Source organism: Aegilops tauschii, chromosome 5, assembly GCF_002575655.3.
Source record: "Aegilops tauschii subsp. strangulata cultivar AL8/78 chromosome 5, Aet v6.0, whole genome shotgun sequence".
NCBI classification, from domain to species: Eukaryota; Viridiplantae; Streptophyta; class Magnoliopsida; order Poales; family Poaceae; genus Aegilops; species Aegilops tauschii.
The window spans coordinates 229,335,509-229,356,434 of record NC_053039.3 but is presented as its reverse complement, the minus strand read 5'-3'; the positions used below and the strand labels follow the sequence as shown (position 1 = coordinate 229,356,434).

The following is a 20,926-nucleotide window of genomic DNA, read 5'->3' as shown; positions in this document are numbered from 1 at the left end:
TATTCAATAACTTTGTTACAACTATACACAATAAAATATTACAAGCCATATGGTTTTTGTTTTTGGTTTTTATGTTATCAACCCAAATTTTCATCTTCCAATTCCAGCAGCACTGCAGGTGATATCTTGTACTCCCTCCGTGAACGTTTTTATATTTCTTCACGGAGGGAGTAGTAGTTTTTTCACGAGGGTATGACCCTATTAAAACCTTTTACACAGAGAACCCTTGCAAAATCCAATATTCGTATTCTGGGGAGGCTGGCTCGGCGAACCAAAGGGAACCCTTGTACACCCAAATCCCTCCCACAGCACCATCCCGGGGTCCGTCGCCGCCGAAACCCCTCCCCTCTTCCTCCTCCTCCACCACCACCACCGCCACCAAAGCGCGCCTGCCATCTCGAAGCGTGGCAACTAGTTTGTCTCGCGATCTCCTTCCCCGACCCCTTGTCCTGCTGCTGGGCTGGCGTGGTCGGCACGCGACTCCGGTTGCTGGTAAGGAAGCCCTAGCTTGTTCGTACTTTTGTGCGGGTGAGGAACAGCCGAATCAAACTAGACAAATCCCCTTTTAAGGATCGATGTGACGTTCGGGTGCATCCGCCCATGTATTTTGATGCATATTTTCCTCAACGAATGCTACTTTTGATTAGATCCCTAATCAATACCAAGTCATACTAGCTGTTTTATATATATTCAAGTAAACAAATCGGGGATTCGTCCAACGGAACCCCGTTTCCCCAGTTAAGTCCGACACTAGATATGGATTTCAGTTCTCCTTAGTGGATGCCGCCTTATGTGCACTAGACACATACTTGGTCCTTTTCATGCATATGTTCACTGGCTTCACTGCCGCTGATGGCTTGATAGATTGCTTTATTGCTTTCGCATTTGTGAATTAGTTTGGAAAGCATCGGTGTTGATGTGCGGATCGGTGTTTGTACTTACTTTTGATCCACACCCTCTTTGTTTGCCTCTTGTGGGTGTGTTATACCTCAATGTCAACATTATTCTTAGGCATGTCTGCCTGCCAGTATTTTGCGTAGACATTTGGTACATGACTATTGTTTTTTTGGCTGGTGGTACCAAGCAATATCCAGCTTTTCATATAATGTAATTCACTAGTGTTGTTACTTTGACTCTTGGCATGTCGTTTCTGCTCAGCCCGGTAACGTAGTTGGCTAGCTTCCTAACCTTGATAACCTGCCTGCCGCCACAATCCTTATTGTAAACAGTTAGTAAGCCGTTTCAGCTTTATAATTTTGTTTGTTACTTTGATTCATTTAGTATGTTGTTTCTGTTCAGATTAGTAAGCCTCGAATACTCTCATTAATTTAAGATGGAAATAGTTTAACTTCAGATCTAAGAATTTGTCTGTTGCTAGTGATACTCAAATTCACTCGGTGTGTCGTTTGTGCTATTATTTGTCACTAGCACAAATGCCCGTGCGTTGCAACGGGAGAGGAATTTGACATGTCAACTTAAATGTCCATCAGCACGGTACGACAACATCTGAATGGTGCCATGCAGCGGTGACACACATGCCGAGCTCTAATAGAAATGCATATATCGGTAAAATTGCTCAAATAGCAGGCATAAAAAGTCAAATTAATTTATTTTTAAACACCAACTTGGCAGCCTATTTGCATGCAGCAGGATTTGCCTTATTTAGGATTTAACCCTTTCTATCGTCGTTCCTTGGTCGTGTAGGCATGCGTGAGTTTCCTCTGGCTAGTTTCCTAGCAAATCTTCTAATTTAACTTCCTGCTAATAAGAGGGTTTAATGGGTCCTCTCTCCCATCGGCCCATGCATAGAGAATGGAATTTATTTTCCGTTCTTCTAATTTCTTTCTTTCTTTCTTGCCGAATATGTTTTTTTCTTCTAATTCTTTCCCTTCGTGCTCAAGGGCTCATAATAGCGGGATCTATTCTTTCTTTAAATCTTTTCCTCCCTTCCTCCACACAAGAAATTTATCCCTTCTTTTAATCCCACAGACGGCAACCCACTCCTTGGGGCGGCTTATTTATTTCAATTCATAGACATATATAAATTGGTGCGATAAGTTATAGGAAAGCGAGGCCTGACTGTACTGCTGGGCCGGGCAATCGGTGAGGCCCAATAGACATCAGCCTGCGCGCTCGAAGAAAAAAAACAGCATTGAGAAAAACGGGTGAACTGACCAAAAAACTGGAGAAACGCACCTTTCTTTATTTTTTATTTTTTAAAAGTAGGTATAGACTATATTTATAGGCATGGGTGGTCCAAGCATCTCTCCAGCCCGGGCTTTTGCCAGCTGTGCAACACGAGATTTTCATGAAAAAAAGGTGGCATCCTAAGCACTTTGATTTGTGGTTTGCCCAGAGTTTAAAAAGTTCTGGTGTCCGCTACTGTTTATATAGGACCAATGAAATTTCAGTGTCAATGATGTAGTCCTTCACTATTTGCATGGTTAGCATGGCAATTTTCAGCTTTAACAGTATGTTTGATCATTATCAGTATCTTTGTTTCATCATGCATTTCGTCTGTGGAGATTAGCTATGTACTTTGCTAATTCTAGCTACATTGATTACCTGCCATATGCCTGTCTGTTTTCCACCCTGTATAGTGGAAACACATGTTGTATATGTGAACTGCTTATCATGCTAGCACATTAGGGATTTAGGGATACTGTCATGTAACTTGGTTATTTGGCAACATAACACCTGCTGAACTCCAAAGCTAACAGAATACGCCTAATGCATCATGCGCTGCACTGTACGTGTCACTCTTCTTATGGCTGTTAATCAGGCCATAGAGAGCAGGTAACAGAATTAGACATCCTCTATACTCTTCGCTTGGAGTCTGACCTACTGTTACTGAAGTAGCATTACCTTTTTAGTTCAGTTGGCCCTAATATTTTCTTATATAACTATGCGACAGTGTAGGTTCTCTTTGTTATTTCTTGCTATGGTTTAAGATTGAGTCAGCTGTCAAGCTACTTTGGCTGCTAAGAGATAAGCTATCAGATGTCTGTTTCTTGGACATGGAAATATTCATCTATCTAATTAGTTATGGCACGTTATGGTATAGGCATGTGTTGTATATCTCTACTGTATCGTGCTAGCACATTAGGGATTTGCGGGTACTCTTTGGTAACTTGGTTCATTAGCAAACTTTGCCTTGTTCTGAACAAAGCACCTACCGCACTTGATAACTGAAAAATAAGGATGGCATATGGACCCACATGCAATACTTTTGGTGGCTTGCCTTTTATGGCTGTCCATCATGCATTGATCATGGAGAGTGGTGACAATTAGATACCCCGTATATTCTTTGTCCTGATCCAGTATGGCTGTAAGCAGCTACACCTTTCGTATTTCGTTGACTTTTAATATTTGACTTGCTATTGTTAAAAAGATGAGCCATTTCTTCAGCATTGTGCATCATTGACTAACCATTTTGTTTCTTTTTATCATGTTGTATATGTGGTGGTGCCATGTGTTGATGATTACTTGTCTTCTTGTGAATGAAATTTTGTATTTGCTTCCTTTTATAAAAGAGAATAATTGACATTTTTGTGTCCTCATTGGATTTCTGGTTTTAGCTCATACATTTTGAATGCATAACTTATGAAATTAGCATATGTACAGGCATCAGAACCCTTACTGGATAGTAGTTAGTGAGGCCGGACAATGGGTTTCGATAATGAATGTATTCTGAATATACAAACTCTTCCTGGTGAATATTTTTGCCCTGTTTGTCGGACACTCATATACCCCAACGAAGCTCTGCAAGCTCAGTGCACACATCTCTACTGCAAACCTTGCTTGGCTTATGTAGCAGCAACCACACAAGCCTGCCCTTATGATGGTTACTTAGTGACGGAAGCTGATTCCAAGGTATAGCCTCTTCTTAAGGGAGTGATTTGTGCACAGTACAGTGAGTTTAGTGTACTTGGAAGTAGTACCCTCTTTGTTATAACCTGCTTTCAAATATGCAGTCTCTGGTGGATTCAAATAAATCACTTGCTGAGACAATTGGTAAAGTTACAGTACAATGCCTGTACAACAAGAGTGGTTGCCAATGGCAAGGAAACCTGTCTGAATGCAACACACATGGTGCCGCTTGCGCCTATGGGAACTCACCAGTTGTTTGTAACCGTTGTGGTACTCAGATTGTACATCGTCAAGTGCAAGAACATGCTCAGCTTTGTCCTGTATGTACATCATGCCTCAAAGTGATTTGTTCTATAAGTCTATAACTATTTCTTTATGCATTAATATTTTTGTACCTTTTTGTGTCTTTGCAGGGCGTGCAACCCCAAACACAACAGGCTGATGGTAGTCTTACACAGTCATCAGCTGCAACGACCCAGGCAGTCACCCAAGATCCTTCTGCAGTTTCCTCTGTGGCGCCTGTAGCAGCTCCTACAGCTGGAACTGTTACAGCTTCTGCACTGGTAACTGGTTCAGCTGGTGTGACCACAACAAGCACGGTTGCTGTGGCCCCTTTCGCAGGGGCACCTACTTCTGCTACTCAAGGTCAAGCAGTTGCACCACAAATTCAAACAGCTGAGCAGTACCAGCAGCAGCTCCAGTACCACCAGTACTACCAGCAGCATTACCCTGGCTACAATCCCTACACCCAGCAGTATCAACAGTATGGCCAATACCAACAGTACACACAACCTCAAACACAAGTGGCACCACAGAATGTTGCTCAAGTTCCTGCACAACCTGCTCCATATGCTCAGCCTCAATTCCTGCAGCCGTCACAGCCCCAACACATGGTGCCAAACCAGTCCCAGAATCCTCAACTCCAAGCACCAGCTGTTCAGCCACAGCCTCAGCAGAATCCACCATTGCATTCAGCGCCTCAAATTCCACAGATGCAACCACAAGGTGATGTACAACCTATAGCCCATACCCAAGTTGGTAATCAGCCATTTGCAATGCCTGCAACTCAAGCAATAGCCTCCCAGGTGCAGCCATATGTGCAACCTCATCCTCCACATCATCAGCAGGCTGTTACCCAGCAACAACCGCAAATGCAGTACCCACCTCAGCAGCAACATCTTCAATCTCAGGTACAGCACCAGCATCCACAAGTGCAGCAGCAATCGTACCCACAACCTCATGTCTATCATCAGCCTCATCCAGTTGCACAATCTCAGAACCCTTCAGTACATGGGGTAGCAGGTCATCAATCATATTCGCAGCCTCAGCCAGCACATCAGATGCCACATGGTGCTGCAATCCAGCACCCTGTACATGCATCTCACCAACAGTTAGTTGGTCCTCAGCATCCTGCACTTGTACACCCTCCTCAAGGTCAATTTCCGTTGCAAGGTCAACAGCCATCCATGCTGGCTCCTCAAGGTAGTCAGCATACCCCACAACATCAGCAACATGGGCATCAGGCTCAGCGGCCACCAATGCATCCCAGCATCCCTTCGCAGGCACCACCACAAGGATTTCCTCTCAGCACACCCGTTCCTCCACAAACAGGTCAATCATACCAGCAAGGAATGCACTCATCACAACAACATATACATCCTCAACCTTTCCAGCCCCATGGTCCACAATATATGCAGCAGCAGCAGCAGCAGCATGTTCCAACCTCGACTAGCAGGTCTACGAGTTATGTTGCAACACCGCATCAGTTCCAAGAATCAGGAAAGTCAGAAAGTGCAGCTAATGCTACTGGCAATGCTGAAGTAGGTGATAATACAAATGGAGGCGGTGAATATTCTGGCATAAAGCCAGAATCGCTGGGTGATAAAAATGTGAATGGGGAGCAGAATGATTTTAGTAATATCAGAAAAAATGCGGTACAAACTGGCATTGGATTGGGCGTTGCAGATGGTTTAGACAAAGGCAAAGGAAAGGATGAGTCTGGTGTCCAGGAAAGTAATTCACAGTCTGAAGCTTCAAATATATCCAATGATCTTGAGAAAGGAGGATCATTGCAGCAGGCATCACAGAAAGGCCAGGGAGCACTGGGTTCCTATGTGCCCCAAGGCATGGGCCGACAGCGTCCATCCGGACCTGATACCATGCTTCCTCAGCATATGCTCCATCCTGGTCCTGTGCCATGTACGCAAGCCCAGACGAATCAAATGAGGCCACCTAGTCATAGTTTTCCTGAAAATGTCCGGCCTACAGTGCAGCAACAACTATATGGTGTATATCAATCTGAAATGGCATCAAGGGCGCTTGCACCAAACCTTCCGCGGCCTGCACCCACCAGACCTGATGATGGCATGATTCGACCGCCCATGGCTGGACCCTTGCCTGGACTTCATGACACAACTATGCCTCCTTTTGCTCCAGAAAATGTCGGCCGACCACATCCTGTTGGTAATTCTCTTGAATCAAATGCAAACACTTTTGAGTTTTCCATTTTAGGGACACTTGAGTTTTCTTTATTGTAAGCATCTTGACCAAAACTTCCTTCTGTTCAGGAATGAGAAATGGTGTTGGCGGAGAGCAGCTAGGAAATTCCAGGGCTTTCCACGAAGAAGGGTTCAATTCTTCACGGGAACATTTCAGGTCATTGGCGCCACCATATCCTGGCAGATACAATGTCAACCCTAAAGATATGGAAGAGAATATGAAGCAATTTCCAGGACCAACTCATCTTGATGATGACAGTTTTCAGAGAGGCCCAAGGCCTTTTGATGGTTTCGATTCATTACCTGGAAGGCCTCCATTCCCAAACAAGCCAGGCCCATATCCTATAGGCTTCCCTGAAGATTTATCAAGGAAGCCCCATTCAATTGTTGGCCATCCTGACTTTGTGTCACCTGGTGCAGAATTTGGCCATCACAGGGTTGATGGAATGCCTAGAAACCCAGGTAAGGTTTATAAGATGATTCAAGGCTTGATTTGAAACTTCATCGTCAGCAAGTCTTCATGGGTTTAATGAATGAAGAGGAGCTTATGACTACTTGATCCTTTTCACAATTTTTCAATGGCTGCTTCAAATGGTTTTCAGGTTCATTTGTTCAAGGGATGACAGCTGGTCCTGGAGGTCTTCGTAAGGACCAACTAGGCCCTGGCAACCTTCCAGGGAGTAGACAGCATGATTTTGACAATCCAGGGTTCCCTCATACACATTTCCACCCTGCTGATATTTTTCTTCCAAGAAATCTTCATGGTTCTGAACCCCTTGGGCATGGTCAATTGCATGGAATTGAACCTTCTGGCCACCGGTTCCAAGGACACATACATCCAGATGATCCAAACTTTGATGACTATTCTCGACATGGTTTTCCACAAGAATCTGGCCGCTTCAGTTCGGTGGGTTATGGATATTGAATTAATAAATTTATTTTCGTTTTTGTGTTTATCCCTGATGCATTATGAGTTTCTATATGCTATATACTTGATGTAGGAGTACCTATTAATCACTGAACTGATGTTGTATTGTCCAGGGTGGTTTCTTCAGTAGTGGAGATGTTGGTTGGTGCCGGATATGCATGTTTAACTGTGGGAGTGCAGAGGACCTTGGTCTACATGTGCATACAAGAGAACATCAGCAGCATGCAATGGACATTGTTCTGAAAATGAAGCATGATGTTGCGAAGCGACAGAAAATGTGAGTATATTTTTGCACTAATTTGAATTAGAACATCCTAGGTGAAACATTTCCTTGATTTGCAACTCTCGCCCATTTCTCAGGAATCCTGGAGGCCCCAAGTCATTAAACAAAAAAGTAGCCATGAAGAGCAACTTCCATGGAAGTAGGCGTTAGACCTCCTGTTACATAGTTCAGCATTCGATGAGATTTCAAGGTAGGTATGGTGGTTGCATTTCCCCCCTCAAGTGCAACGCTAAGTTCAGTAGTTCAGTTAGTTGCTTTGCCCCCCGTCCTTCGCCAGGTCGCTAGTGCTGTTTGGATCTATTTGCGACCACTCAACTGAGACCTGTTCATGCATTTGGGTTAAGGTAGTTCTGCATGCTTGGAATGGAATATTTAGTAGCCCCAAACTTCTGTTATTATATTGTATTGCAGACTGTTCATGCTTTTATGGTACTTTTTGTTGCTATTTTGGATATTCAATTCCTGTATTCTGACTCTGAGGATGCTTCTATTTCCGAGCGTGCAGCCTTCCAGTTTTGCATGTGATAATAGTTGATAATAATGTACCATCTCCATTTCATTTTGTAAGGTGCATGCTGGTCTAGCATGAGATTTAGGAAGCAATTAATAGCAGAGGAAATGACCATGTTAGCCATGGTGTTATTGTCTTGAAAATACGAGAGAATATTTGTAGCCATATAGATGTGAAGTCATCATTTCTACATGAATGCCTCATATTTTGAAAGGATATTGAAACACTGTTGGCCTTGTATTTTGAAATGGAGGGCGTACTTGACTTCCATGTATATCCACTAGGTAGACGTGAGTTTTGTCGTTCTTACTGGAGCCTAAATATCACATAGAATTGTTACAAAAATGCTAAAAGGTAATACTGTATTTTGTAGAAACATAAGACTCTTGTGGTATATTTTATAATCTTTTAGGGCACTATGTAAAATTGCCACCAGTTTGCTTATGTTAAATCCTAGAAGATGCCATCACCTTCTATTGAAATGAACCCTAAGATTATAGGCACTGCTCCAAATAAAGGCCTTTGTGAAATCGCATTTAAAGGCCAGGCTGATAGAAATGACAGCTTATATAGATATTGAATATGATGTAGGGGGTTGTCTAGTAGAAATATTTGTAACCCCTGTCCACCACAAATTGTAGCATGAAACATCTTAGGTTGAAAACATTTAACAAGCATAGAATAACCAATCTCCCCCTTTCTGCTTGCATGGCTGATTGTTGGGAGTTGAATTTTTTGGATTTTAGATGAATGATCTTTTAGATGCTTATTTTTCATTATATAAGTGTAAATATAATTATCAGACTCGTACTTAAATAGTGCGCATCCCCGTTTATCTTGTAAATACTAAATGGTGGGGTGATTATTCGTGCACTGTGGATTGTTATTTCCCCGTTTATCTTGTAAACACTAATTGGTGGGGTGATTATTCATGCACTGCTGATTGTTATTTGGAACACTGATCCTAACTATAGGTATCATTTTTTATTCGTGAGATATATTAGGAATTTGCCTATTGGTAATCACTTATTGGAGAGCCTGCTACATTACTAATTGAAGTGTTGAATTAGCCTTATGTCACTTCGTTGATTGGTTGGCACGCAAATTCAGTAATCAACAGACATGTGGCATAATAGATACCGGATATTAGCATGAATGCATGTTGGGGGTGGTCTAATTGAAAGGATTTGCACCTAACATTTGTGGGCATTGCAGCTCAAAGACTAAAAAGGAAACAAAAGCGAAACCCTTATACTTGGTCTTTGAGATGGGCATTGGTATATTCGGCTAGCTAGCTTGGTTATATGTAGAATTGTTGATACAAATACAAGAACAGTTATTTGTAGATAATTGCCCTGTTCTTAAAAATAGTGAGACGTGTTCTTGGTCTAATTATCATAGCTATGGGTTTGAGAACGCCATTGATAACTTATGGACACTAGGCGCCTTTAGTAGTATCATTTTTAAGTTTTTTGATATGATGGTCAATTATTGGCATACAATAAGTTTTCTTGGCAGTATCCTTTTCTGGATGTGTTTCATCCAATGTGAATATTGAATGATATGCTTTTTTTGTTGTCTGTTTGCTAAGCAGAAATTGACAAGTTTAAGAAATTCCATGCGAGGGCTTCATGTTCATACAATCATACTTGCATGCTTTCCTGAAGGCGGTAAGGATAGATATGCATTGAACTTTTCTTACAAAGTGCTTTAAATTTTCCACAGATTTGTGGCCTAGATATATAAACTGATTGTGCTGGTCTATGTTTCTTAATTTCTTAAACAAATGCTATTTGATGTGTGCTGTGCTTTTGGATCTGTGTAGTTATAGGACATGGCATGATATTGCATGAAAATTGCACCTTAGTGTACTTATAAAACTTGGCTTGGACTAGCTGATCACATAGACACAGAAGTTTGTTATAGAGATTACCATTACGAGTTTAGTGCTTGTTTTGGCAAGCATCTGAAATCACTTGTGTGTTCTATGGGGTTGTTATTAGTATCCAACAAGTCCTACTTATGTGGTACGTTTTGTCTAGAAAATTATTTTTATAAAAGTTAAGATGGGTCCTAAGGAAGCACGGCAAGCCACTATTGTGGTTGTGCATGATATGGCTGGCCACAAAATTCAAACTTGCTTAAGTGGGGCAAAATTCCACAACAATTCTAATAGCCTCAGCTCTCAAACCAAGTTGTTGTAAAGTATACTTGAACTTTGTTTGACTTGCACTTGCATCTGCATGTGAGTTTGATAACAATTTATTTAAATAGGTTCAATGGCCATTTATGTGCAACTCTTTGTTGCCTTATTTTTTCCCACTATTTAGTATCATAACATAAAATTATGGCGATCAACTACAAACTTCAATGTTTGATGCAATGGTTTTTTGTTTATTTTGTAATATTTGTGTCCCGTATTAAAAAATATACCTAATGGCATGCATTTTGTTCAGTTTGGAAACGATCCAACATTCATGAAAATATGTCCCTTTTGTTGCGTATGAAATTGAAAAACCTTAAAATTGCGAATAAAAGTCTAGTTGGAAACCCTCCTCCTACTGGACTTTTATTCGCATTTGTCATAAGGCTACAATACATTTACAATGCCCGTATGAAATAAATCGGCAGATCACATAAATAGTGAACGACTGCATAATGTTTTGTGGTAGATCTGCAAATTATATTTATGGATTATCTCAAAACTTAGGCAACCAAGGGGCATGCTTTGCTTTTAGTGTCTTAGTGGTATGTGTTGTGACCATTTTCCTAGATTTGTCATATCTTATGCTACAATTTTTGAAGTATTGTAGCGCCCTATTGGGAGTTCATACTGAATGCGCCGAAAGCCTGAAAAATATGTCAGCGTTGGTAAATGCAATGCTCTTGAGTATCACCGTCCCTGGCCCTGTTTTATCATCTGATGTACTTTACGTACAAATTTGTTTATGTAGCACTGTTATGACCACTAGTTTTTTTTTCCTTCTCGGTATCTATGTTGTATTGCTAAAATTTTGGCTATGAGCTCCTTTTGAGTTATTTGTAAGACTTTGTAACGATTATTGCGTTGTGGAGTGTAAGAGCATCTCCAAGTAAAAGCATCTCCAATAGAGTTAATTGAATTTGGTGACCAAAAAAGTTCTAGATGTTGGAGAAAATTAATGGAAAATACTTTTTATTCTCTTCGTGAACATCTAGCCTTACATAAAGCTTACCTTCCTTCTATCTCTCTTTGTACGGTGCTTTTCCACTTGAAACAATTTGTATTTTTGATCACATAAAATGATTCAAACATTATGGTCATGCATTACATAATTTTACACATATTCTTTGAAATTTGAATCCTAATTGAACATCGTATTTCTAAATGAGAAACATTTTCTTTTCTTTTGAAAACGGGATATATTACTATCGTGAAGATACCAATTATACTCGGTCTCAGCACTTGCAAGATATAAAGACATTCAAGATGCACAAAATAGAAAGAGAAATATAAAAACAAAGACCGTGTCGCATTGATGAAGCACTCGCAACAACAACACTCTTAACAATCGGCAAAGACAACATTCAGACCGCAAAAGAGGTTCTCCAAAAGTGACACCTCCAAAAAGTAAACAAGGCAGAAGTGTTGTTGTGAGTTTTCACCCAGATCCCAAAATAATGCCTTTAGTAGGGCCAGTGTCAGGTACAACCAATGAAGGCCAGACCTTGGCTTTCACCTAGGAAATTGCGGCTCGGTATTCGAGAGCACAACCAAAAATGCTTGCCACAACCAGAACTGCTTGTCACCTATATGTTGTTGTCCCCTCCTGCAAAGACCATGTGCCGTAAATCTTCATCGTAACCAAAACTCCTCTCTGCCATTAAATCCCCCGATTGCAGCCGCCATGACTTTCTTCACCACTGTCAATGCATGGAAATCTATACTTAGACATGTCCCATGGCACCGACACGATAGCAAAGCTTCACGCCACGCTCTCATGAAGCTTCTCCGGCCGAAGATAAGGGTGCGCCTGACCGGATCAATTCCGATCTAAAAATCCAGTGGCGCCATGCGCCAATAGGTGAGATCTTCGAGAGGAAGACCAGAACTCGTCGGCGTCCAGATCAAGGAGGCCGACATGAAGCAGATCAATGAATTATCAAAGGACAGTAGGGCCAACCACCTTTATTCAAGCCGAGCCAGTAGCCCCTATGCCACCGGCGGCCGTAGAGGAGAAGACGAACCAGACCGTCGTCGACTTCGCTGGATTCGGTGGAGATTAGGCCTAAAAAGACCCGCGTCGCCGCCTCCCGCGGATAACGAGCTATCTGGCCGAAGCACGCAGCGGCCACCACAATCTGCCGGCTTAGATTAGGCCCAGAACGGGCCCGTTGCCGCCACCACCCGCCATGGCAGGAACGCCTCGAATGGTGCCGCTGAGGACCGGCCTCGCTCGATCCGCCCACCCCAGCGCCGCCACCACAACACCTTGTCCTCCACATTCCACCATCTGCACGCCCGCCACTATGCATCTCCGCCTCGATGCACCGTTGCTGCATGCCTCCTCAGCCCTTCGCCTTTGGCGAGATGAGCGCCACCGCCGGCGACGCTAGTGGACAGAGAGGTTGGCCTAAGGCTGGTGCTGGCTAGGGTTGGGGTGGAGGGAGGGGGCCTTTGGTGCCGCTCGTGCGGGGGAGACACGAGTGGAAAGTGCTTCCGACGACGCTGTTTGGTGGGCGGCGGCGCTAGATCGTGGTTGCTAGGTTCAGGCGCGAGTGGTTATCTTGGTGGTTCACGCGTGAGTGGTCCGTTTCTAAATACAAACATGGCATAAGCTCAATGATAACCCAACCTAGATGGTTCTGAACTTGATACAATATAGATCCACGTTCCTAAATATAAGTTTTTTTTAAGATTTCAATATAAACTATATACGGAGCAATTTAAACTAGTCTACATTCTAAAATGCGTCTACACACATTGGTATGAGCCTATTAAAATCTCAAAGGTCTTGTATTTAGAAATGGAGAGTTCTTAACTAATCACCCCCTAAACCCATGGGCATATGCATCCACTTAAAAAAACGCATTTTAAGCATGTTTTAAAATGTCAAAAAAATCAAAAGAAAATATCACGCATACATGTTCGTAATGTGTGTACGTGGCACAAAGTTTTGTGAAAAAATGTTCTTTTGTTTTGTCTCCGCAAAAAGACAAATTTCAGTGCTTCTAAATAGTGTCCCACGACATAAATTTTTGTCTTTTTTGCACAGGTCACAAAAAACTTGTTTTTTCTTGAAACTTTATGCACATGAACATGAAGACATACCCGTGCAACTTTTTTAAAGAATTTTTTAGCATTTAGAACTGTGTTTTTCAAAATGGGTTTATATGTACCCGGGTTCATTCCTGCACTCCTCAACACAGGCTGTCCTAATAAAGCAAACACGAGACAAACGGACATCATTCTAGTTGGAGGAGAGTGAAATCTCTATAGAGCCACGATGTTGGCATTGCTTTTTTTTTATGGACTGCGGCGGTTGTGCTGAGGTAGGAAGGTCGGGCATGGCGACTCGCGAGTTGTCTTGGCCGACGAGCTCGGGGGTGGGGGGGGATGTTGTGACGCCCCCGATTTGACCGTACACTAATCATGCACGCAAACGTGTACGATCAAGATCAGGGACTCACGGGAAGATATCACAACACAACTCTAAAACATAAATAAGTCATACAAGCATCATAATACAAGCCAGGGGCCTCGAGGGCTCGAATACAAGTGCTCGATCATAGACGAGTCAGCGGAAGCAACAATATCTGAAAACAGACATAGGTTAAACAAGTTTGCCTTAAGACGGCTAGCACAAAAGTAGCAACGATCGAAAAGGCAAGGCCTCCTGCCTGGGACCTCCTAACTACTCCTCGAAGCCGAACTCCATGTAGAATCATCCTCGGGATCTCTAGCTCCTGGACTCCAGCATCTGGTTGCGACAATCAGGTATAGAAAGGGGAAAAGAGGGAGAAAAGCAACCGTGAGTACTCATCCAAAGTACTCGCAAGCAAGGAGCTACACTACATATGCATGTGTATATGTGTAAAGGGGCCATATCAGTGGACTGAACTACAGAATGCCAGAATAATAGGGGGATAGCTAATCCTGTCGAAGACTACGCTTCTGGCAGCCTCCATCTTGCAGCATGTAGAAGAGAGTAGATTGAAGTCCTCCAAGTAGCATCGCATAGCATAATCCTACCCGGCGATCCCCTCCTCGTCGCCCTGTTAGAGAGCGATCACCGGGTTGTATCTGGCACTTGGAAGGGTGTATTTTATTCAGTATCCAGTTCTAGTTGTCATAAGGTCAAGGTACAACTCCGGGTCGTCCTTTTACCGAGGGACACGGCTATTCGAATAGATAAACTTCCCTGCAGGGGTGCACCACATAACCCAACACGCTCGATCCCATTTGGCCGGACACACTTTCCTGGGTCATGCCCGGCCTCGTAAGATCAACACGTCGCAGCCCCACCTAAGCACAACAGAGAGGTCAGCACGCCGGTCTAACCCTATGCGCGCAGGGGTCTGGGCCCATCGCCCTATGCACACCTGCACGTTGCGTACGCGGCCGGAAGCAGACCTAGCCTAGTGGCGTTCCAGTCCAATCCGGCGCGCGCCACTCAGTCGCTGACGTCACGAAGGCTTCGGCTGATACCACGACGCCGGGATACCCATAACTACTCCCGCCTAGATGGTTAGTGCGTATAGACCAAATGGCCAAACTCAGATCAAATACCAAGAACTCATTAAGCGTGTTATTTATCCGCGAACGCCGACCAGGGCCAAGCCCACCTCTCTCCTAGGTGGTCTCAACCTGCCCTGTCGCTCCGCCACAAAGTAACAGTCGGGGGCCGTCAGGAACCCAGGCCCACCTCTACCGGGGTGGAGCCACCTGTCCTTTCAGCCCCCTCATCAGAATCACTTGCGGGTACTCAACGAGCCGACCCGACTTTAGTCACCACATGTGTCATGTATATAATGTATATAGTATATACCCATGATCACCTCCCGAAGTGATCACGGCTCAGTAGTATAGCATGGCGGACGGACAAGAGTGTAGGGCCACTGATGGAACACTAGCATCCTATACTAAGCAGTAGGATAGCAGGTAAGGGTAACAACTGTAGCAACAATGACAGGCTATGCATCAGGATAGGATTAACGAAAGCAGTAACATGCTACACTACTCTAATGCAAACAGTATAGAGAAGAATAGGCGATATCTGGTGATCAAGGGGGGGCTTGCCTGGTTGCTCAGACAAGAAGGAGGGGTCGTCAGTGACGTAGTCGACCACAGGGGCATCAGCATCGTCACGGGGTCTACCGAAGAGAAGAGGGGGGAGAAACAGTAAATACATAGCAAGCAAGTGCATAACAGGACAACAGGCAGAGCTAGACGTGTTCTAACGCGGTATGAGGTGATACCGGTGAAGGGGGGAAACATCCGGGAAAATATCCCCGGTGTTTCACGTTTTCGGACAGATGAACCGGAGGTGAAATGTTGCAGGTTCACTATGCTAGGGACGTGTGGCGGACGAACGGACTGCGTATTCGGATTCGTCTCGTCGTTCAGAGCAACTTTCATGTTGAAAATAATTTAATCCGAGTTACGGATTAAAAGATATGATTTTCTAAAGATTTTATTAATTTCTGGAATTTAATTCGAAAATGGATTTATGACATCAGCATGAGGTCATGCTGACGTCAGCAGTCAACGTTGACCGTTGACCTGGTCAACCTGACAGGTGGGTCCCACCTGTCAGGGGCTGTTACCTAATTAACTACTGTTTAGTTAATTAACTATCTAATTAGATTAATTTAAACAAGATTAATTAACTTAATTAATTTAGTTAATTAATTAATTAAATTTAGTTTTATTATTTTTTTATTATTAATTTTATTTTTATTTGTTTTATTTATTTATTAATTTTTATTAATTAGTTTATTTTTTTAATCATTTCTTTTTTATTATTATTTATTTATTATTATTATTATTATTATTATTATTATTATTATTTTCTTTTTGTTCTGTGGGCTGGGCCCCGTTTGTCATAGGCCAGGGGGTTCGGGCCCAGGGGGTAGTGGCTCAGGGGGGGCGAGGCCCCACCTGGCAGTGGCCCAGGGGCCGTAGCGGGCACAGGGCGATGCGGGTGCGGGTGCCCGCCCGCATGGCCACGGGCGTGCGGGCGCTGGAGCCGAGCGGGGCGGACCCAGACGACGACGTTGCCACCGCGGGGCTCGCCGGCCGGCCGCGGCAGGCGGAGGCGGGCGTAGGGGCGGCCGCGGTGTGTGCGGGGCGCACGACGCGCGGTCAGGGCGCGACGAGCACGCCGCCGCCGTGAGCGCGTGGCGGACGGCAGGGGCGAGCGCAAGGGGGTCGAACGGGGGCGGAGAGAAGGGGGAGGAGGACGGTTCGGGGAGGAGGCGTTCCGGCGAGTGGCGAGCGGCGTCTGGCGGGCGCTCGCCCGCAGAGGGTGCGGCGAGGCGAGGCTGGTGGCCAGGGCGGGTGTGCGCGACGGGGCCGAACGGGGCGAGGTGCTAGTGCGAGTGGGGGGGGGGGGCGCGGGATGTGGTGGCCGAACGCAGGCGCGCGTGGGCCGGCGGCGAGATGCGTGCGCGCGGCCGGAGCGCGTGCGGGACAGAGAGGAGGGGAAGGCGGGGAGGTGTTCCTCAGGGGGGGGCGCGGGGTCTGGGCAGCGAGCGCGGGGAGGAGTGTCGGGGACGACCGGCGCAGGGGAGGAGGTGCAGGCCGGCGAGGAGGCGAAGGCAGGCCGGCGGGGCAGCGCTCCGGCGAGGGCGAGCTCCGGGCGGCGACGGGGTTCGGCGGTGCTCTCCTCCCGATCCAGATCGGGGGAGAGGGGGATATTTCGGGGGGAGTGGGGGGCTGTCGGTGGGGAGTGGGGGTGGATAAGGTGAGAGGGGCGTCGGTGGGCCGGCCGGCTGGGCCTGGGGGTTGGCCCAGTTGGGCCAGGGTCCATGGGGGGGCTCCTCTCTTTGTTTTTTTTGTTTGTTCTGTTTTCTTTTTTTTTGTAATTTCTTTTCTTTTATTTATTTGCTTTTCTGTTATATTTCAATTTAATTTATTTAGGCATTTTATAAAAATGTGTTTACTTCACCATAATTACCGATGCAATAATTGACATAGCCCGAACATTTTTATTTTAATATTTGAAAACTTTTGTCGTTTGACTTATTTAGGATTTAAATTTGAAACGGTTTTGATTTAACCCGAGATTAATTACAGTGACGGAGGTGACGTGCCATCATTAACGTGAGATTACTGTAGCATGATTATCCGGGCGTTACAGATGTTGACCCATGTGGAGCAGCAACGTGTGTGGACCTTGGTAGAGAGGGAGGCCGGGGTTACCTGCGCAGGTGTGAGAGAGAGAGAGCAAAGCAAAGCAAGAGAAATCCCTCGAAAGAAAAAAAGCAAAGCAGGAGAAGACTAAAAAAAAGGCAAAGTAGGAGAGGATGTGGTGGCATCGGGAAGGTTAGGCCAACTCCGGATTTTGTACGTTTGGGTCGTGCAAACATGCGACGTCTGGCTTCTTTTGTGAATGTGTTGCCAGTGCGGCCGATGCATTTGGTCCGGCCGGACGGCGGACAAATGTAGACTTTTTTAACTAAAAAGAACATTGCATACAGTTTACAACCAAATAGATCACATAGTATCATAATAAAAAACACAAAGTTTACAATCAAATTTAAATTGCCACGAATACATTGAAGAAAATGAATTGATGCATCCACTGGTTGCCAATGTGATTCCATATGTGCTTAACCAAGTCATTTTGGAGTTGCATATGAGTTCGTCAATCACGCATTTCATGATGAAATTGGATGAACTGTTCAAATATTGTCGGTTCTTGGTGCTCAGGAACAACATTTTCACTCCAAAATTGGAATTCTTTGTCGTCTATGATGTCATCACGCTCATTCTCTACGGTCATGTTGTCCATGATTACATAAGCAGTCATCACCTCCCAAAGCTAGGCGGTGCTCCATGTCAATGCAGGGTGTCGAACGACAGCCCATCGAGATTGAAGCACACCAAAAGCACGCTCCACATTCTTTCTAACACTTGTGATTGGGCAAATATTTGTTTCTTCTCTCCTTCTGGATTGGATGTTGTGTTTGCAAGAGTTAACCACCGAGGATAAATATCATCAGCCAGGTAGTATCCCTTGTAGTACGACCACTGATCTCAAAGTTGACCTCTGGGCAGTGGCCTTCTACAAGCCTTGCGAACACTGGAAAACGTTGAAGGATGTTGATGTCATTGTGAGAACCAACCATGCCGAAAAAGAGTGCCATATCCAAAGATCTAGTGAAGCCATTGTTTCTAACATGACAGTGCAACACTTCATATGGCCCTGCCAAGCAAATGGATAGTTCTTCCACTTCCATTGAATACAATCTATGTTGCCAAGCATTCCTGGAAAGCTCTATCTGCATTGATCGCCAACAACCGGGTTGTATCTGCGACATTTGGCTCTCTCAGGTACTCAGGGCCAAACACTGCCACCGCGACCTTGTAGAACCTGGACATTGATGCGAGCCATGTGGAGCCATGTGGAGACTAAAGTCGGGTCGGCTCATAGAGTACCCGCAAGTGATTCCGATGTGGGGGCTGAAAGGACAGGTGGCTCCATCCCGGTAGAGGTGGGCCTGGGTTCCCGACGGTCCCCGACTGTTACTTTGTGGCGGAGCGACAGGGCAGGTTGAGACCACCTAGGTGAGAGGTGGGCCTGGCCCTGGTCGGCGTCCGCGGTTACTTCAAAATAACACGCTTAACGAGATCTTGGTATTTGATCTGAGTCTGGCCACCTGCCTATACACACTAACCAACTACGCGGGAACAGTTATGGGCACTCGACGTCGTGGTATCAGCCGAAGCCTTTGTGACATCAGCGACTCAGCGGCGCGCGCCGGGTTGGACTGTGTAACACAACTTCCTTTGAAATGGAGGTTGCTAGGTCTGCTCACTGGCCGCGTTCGCAACATGCAGGTGTGCAATGGGCGATGGGCCCAGACCCCTGCGCGCATAGGATTTAGACCGACGTGTTGACCTCTCTGTTGTGCCTAGGTGGGGCTGCGACGTGTTGATCTTTCGAGGCCGGGCATGACCCAGGAAAGTGTGTCCGACCAAAGGGGATCGAGCATGTTGGGTAATGTGGTGCACCCCTGCAGGGAAGTTTATCTATTCGAATAGCCGTGATCCTCGGTAACAGGACGACCCGGAGTTGTACCTTGACCTTATGACAACTAGAACCGGATACTTAATAAAACACACCCTTCCAAGTGCCAGATATAACCCGGTGATCGCTCTCACACAGGGCGACGAGGAGAGGATCGCCGGGTAAGATTATGCTATGCGATGCTACTTGGTCAACTTACCATCTACTCTCTTCTACATGCTGCAAGATGGAGGCTACCAGAAGCGTAGTCTTCGACAGGACTAGCTATCCCCCTCTTATTCTGGCATTCTGCAGTTCAGTCCACCGGTATTGCCCCTTTACACAGATACCCATGCATATGTAGTGTAGATCCTTGCTTGCGAGTACTTTGGATGAGTACTCACGGTTGCTTTTCTTCCTCTTTTCCCCCTTTGCATTCTTCTCGGTTGTCGCAACCAGATGCTGGAGTCCAGGAGCTAGAGATCCCGAGGATGATTCTATGTGGAGTTCGGCTTCGAGGAGTAGTTTAGGAGGATCCCAGGCAGGAGGCCTGCGCCTCTTTCGATCTGTATCTCAGTTTGTGCTAGCCTTCTTAACGCAAACTTGTTTAACTTATGTCTGTACTCAGATATTGTTGCTTCTGCTGACCCGTCTATGATCAAGCACTTGTATTCGAGCCCTCGAGGCCCCTGGCTTGTATTATGATGCTTGTATGACTTATTTATTTTTAGAGTTGTGTTGTGATATCTTCCCGTGAGTCCCTGATCTTGATCGTACACATTTGCGTGTATGATTAGTGTACGATTGAATCGGGGGCGTCACAAGTCACTCATGCGGACGTACTCATCCACAAGATCTCTCAGAATTCTGTATGCAAGCATATGAATAGCTGCAGTGCATTTCTGATAAGAGAAACCAACCTTACCAAGGGCATCCTCCTTGCACTCGAAGTAATCATCACATGCTACATTCCCTCCCGATACGATTGAACACGTGCCTCGCCATCCGTAGGCGCCGCCGAAAAAGATAGGGTTTGAAGAGGGGGTTGCTCTCAAAGTAATCGACAAAAGGCAGGCAATGACCTCTCTCTCTATTGCAGTTCAACGCCGGAGCATGGCTCGGGATTGACCCCCAGAACCTCGGCTACTGCCTAGCAATGTGGTCATTGACGACCAATACAACAACCACAAACTCTTCATCGTCCGATGACGAATCATCCAATGAACAAATGAAGTTGTTGAAAAAAATACTCATCCCACCATCCATGGTACCTTGCGAGCAAAGTGTCGAACACCTTGCGATCGTGGTAGAGACGCGGCCGGTGAAGAGCACCTCGTACATGCAGCAGGGCTACAGACTTGTAGAAGCGGAGACGAGGGCGGACGACGGCCTTGCAGCGCGAGGCGGACGGTGTTGGGGATGATTAGTGGTGCCGGCGGCCGTGGTTTCTCTAGCACCGATGGTGGCAAGAAGAGGCCACAAACGTTGGCAAGAACTCCTCCAAAGTGGCGGGCAGGTGGGGGGAATATGTGCATGCGGGCGGTAGGCTTGGGCAGCGAAGGAGCGGCCAAAAAATGGGCGGTGCTATGGCGGCGAGGGTGCCGGGGCCTCGAGGGGGAGAGG

The 20,926-nt window shown here is 45.4% G+C and overlaps 1 protein-coding gene across 5 annotated transcripts; it reads left to right on the top strand.

The window, feature by feature from the left end:
- Window positions 1–228: 228 nt before the first annotated feature.
- LOC109771166 (uncharacterized) lies at window positions 229–19,985 on the top strand. 5 transcript variants are annotated; one of them, XR_012184529.1, is made up of 10 exons: window positions 229–492; window positions 3,625–3,873; window positions 3,975–4,190; window positions 4,284–6,333; window positions 6,438–6,830; window positions 6,971–7,275; window positions 7,410–7,573; window positions 7,657–7,769; window positions 9,685–9,760; window positions 19,763–19,985. XR_012184529.1 is itself a non-coding variant. In XM_045228842.2 (9 exons), the coding sequence occupies exons 2-8, from the start codon at window positions 3,667–3,669 to the stop codon at window positions 7,727–7,729; spliced, it is 3,408 nt and encodes a 1,135-aa protein (XP_045084777.1). In that variant the 5' UTR covers window positions 229–492; window positions 3,625–3,666; the 3' UTR covers window positions 7,730–7,769; window positions 9,685–11,278. The 5 variants fall into 5 exon arrangements, 2 of the variants coding, with proteins under 2 accessions (XP_045084777.1, XP_020185456.1); XR_002234741.4 differs by lacking the exon at window positions 19,763–19,985 and adding an exon at window positions 10,904–11,278; XR_002234740.4 differs by lacking the exon at window positions 19,763–19,985 and adding an exon at window positions 10,896–11,278.
- Window positions 19,986–20,926: the final 941 nt, after the last annotated feature.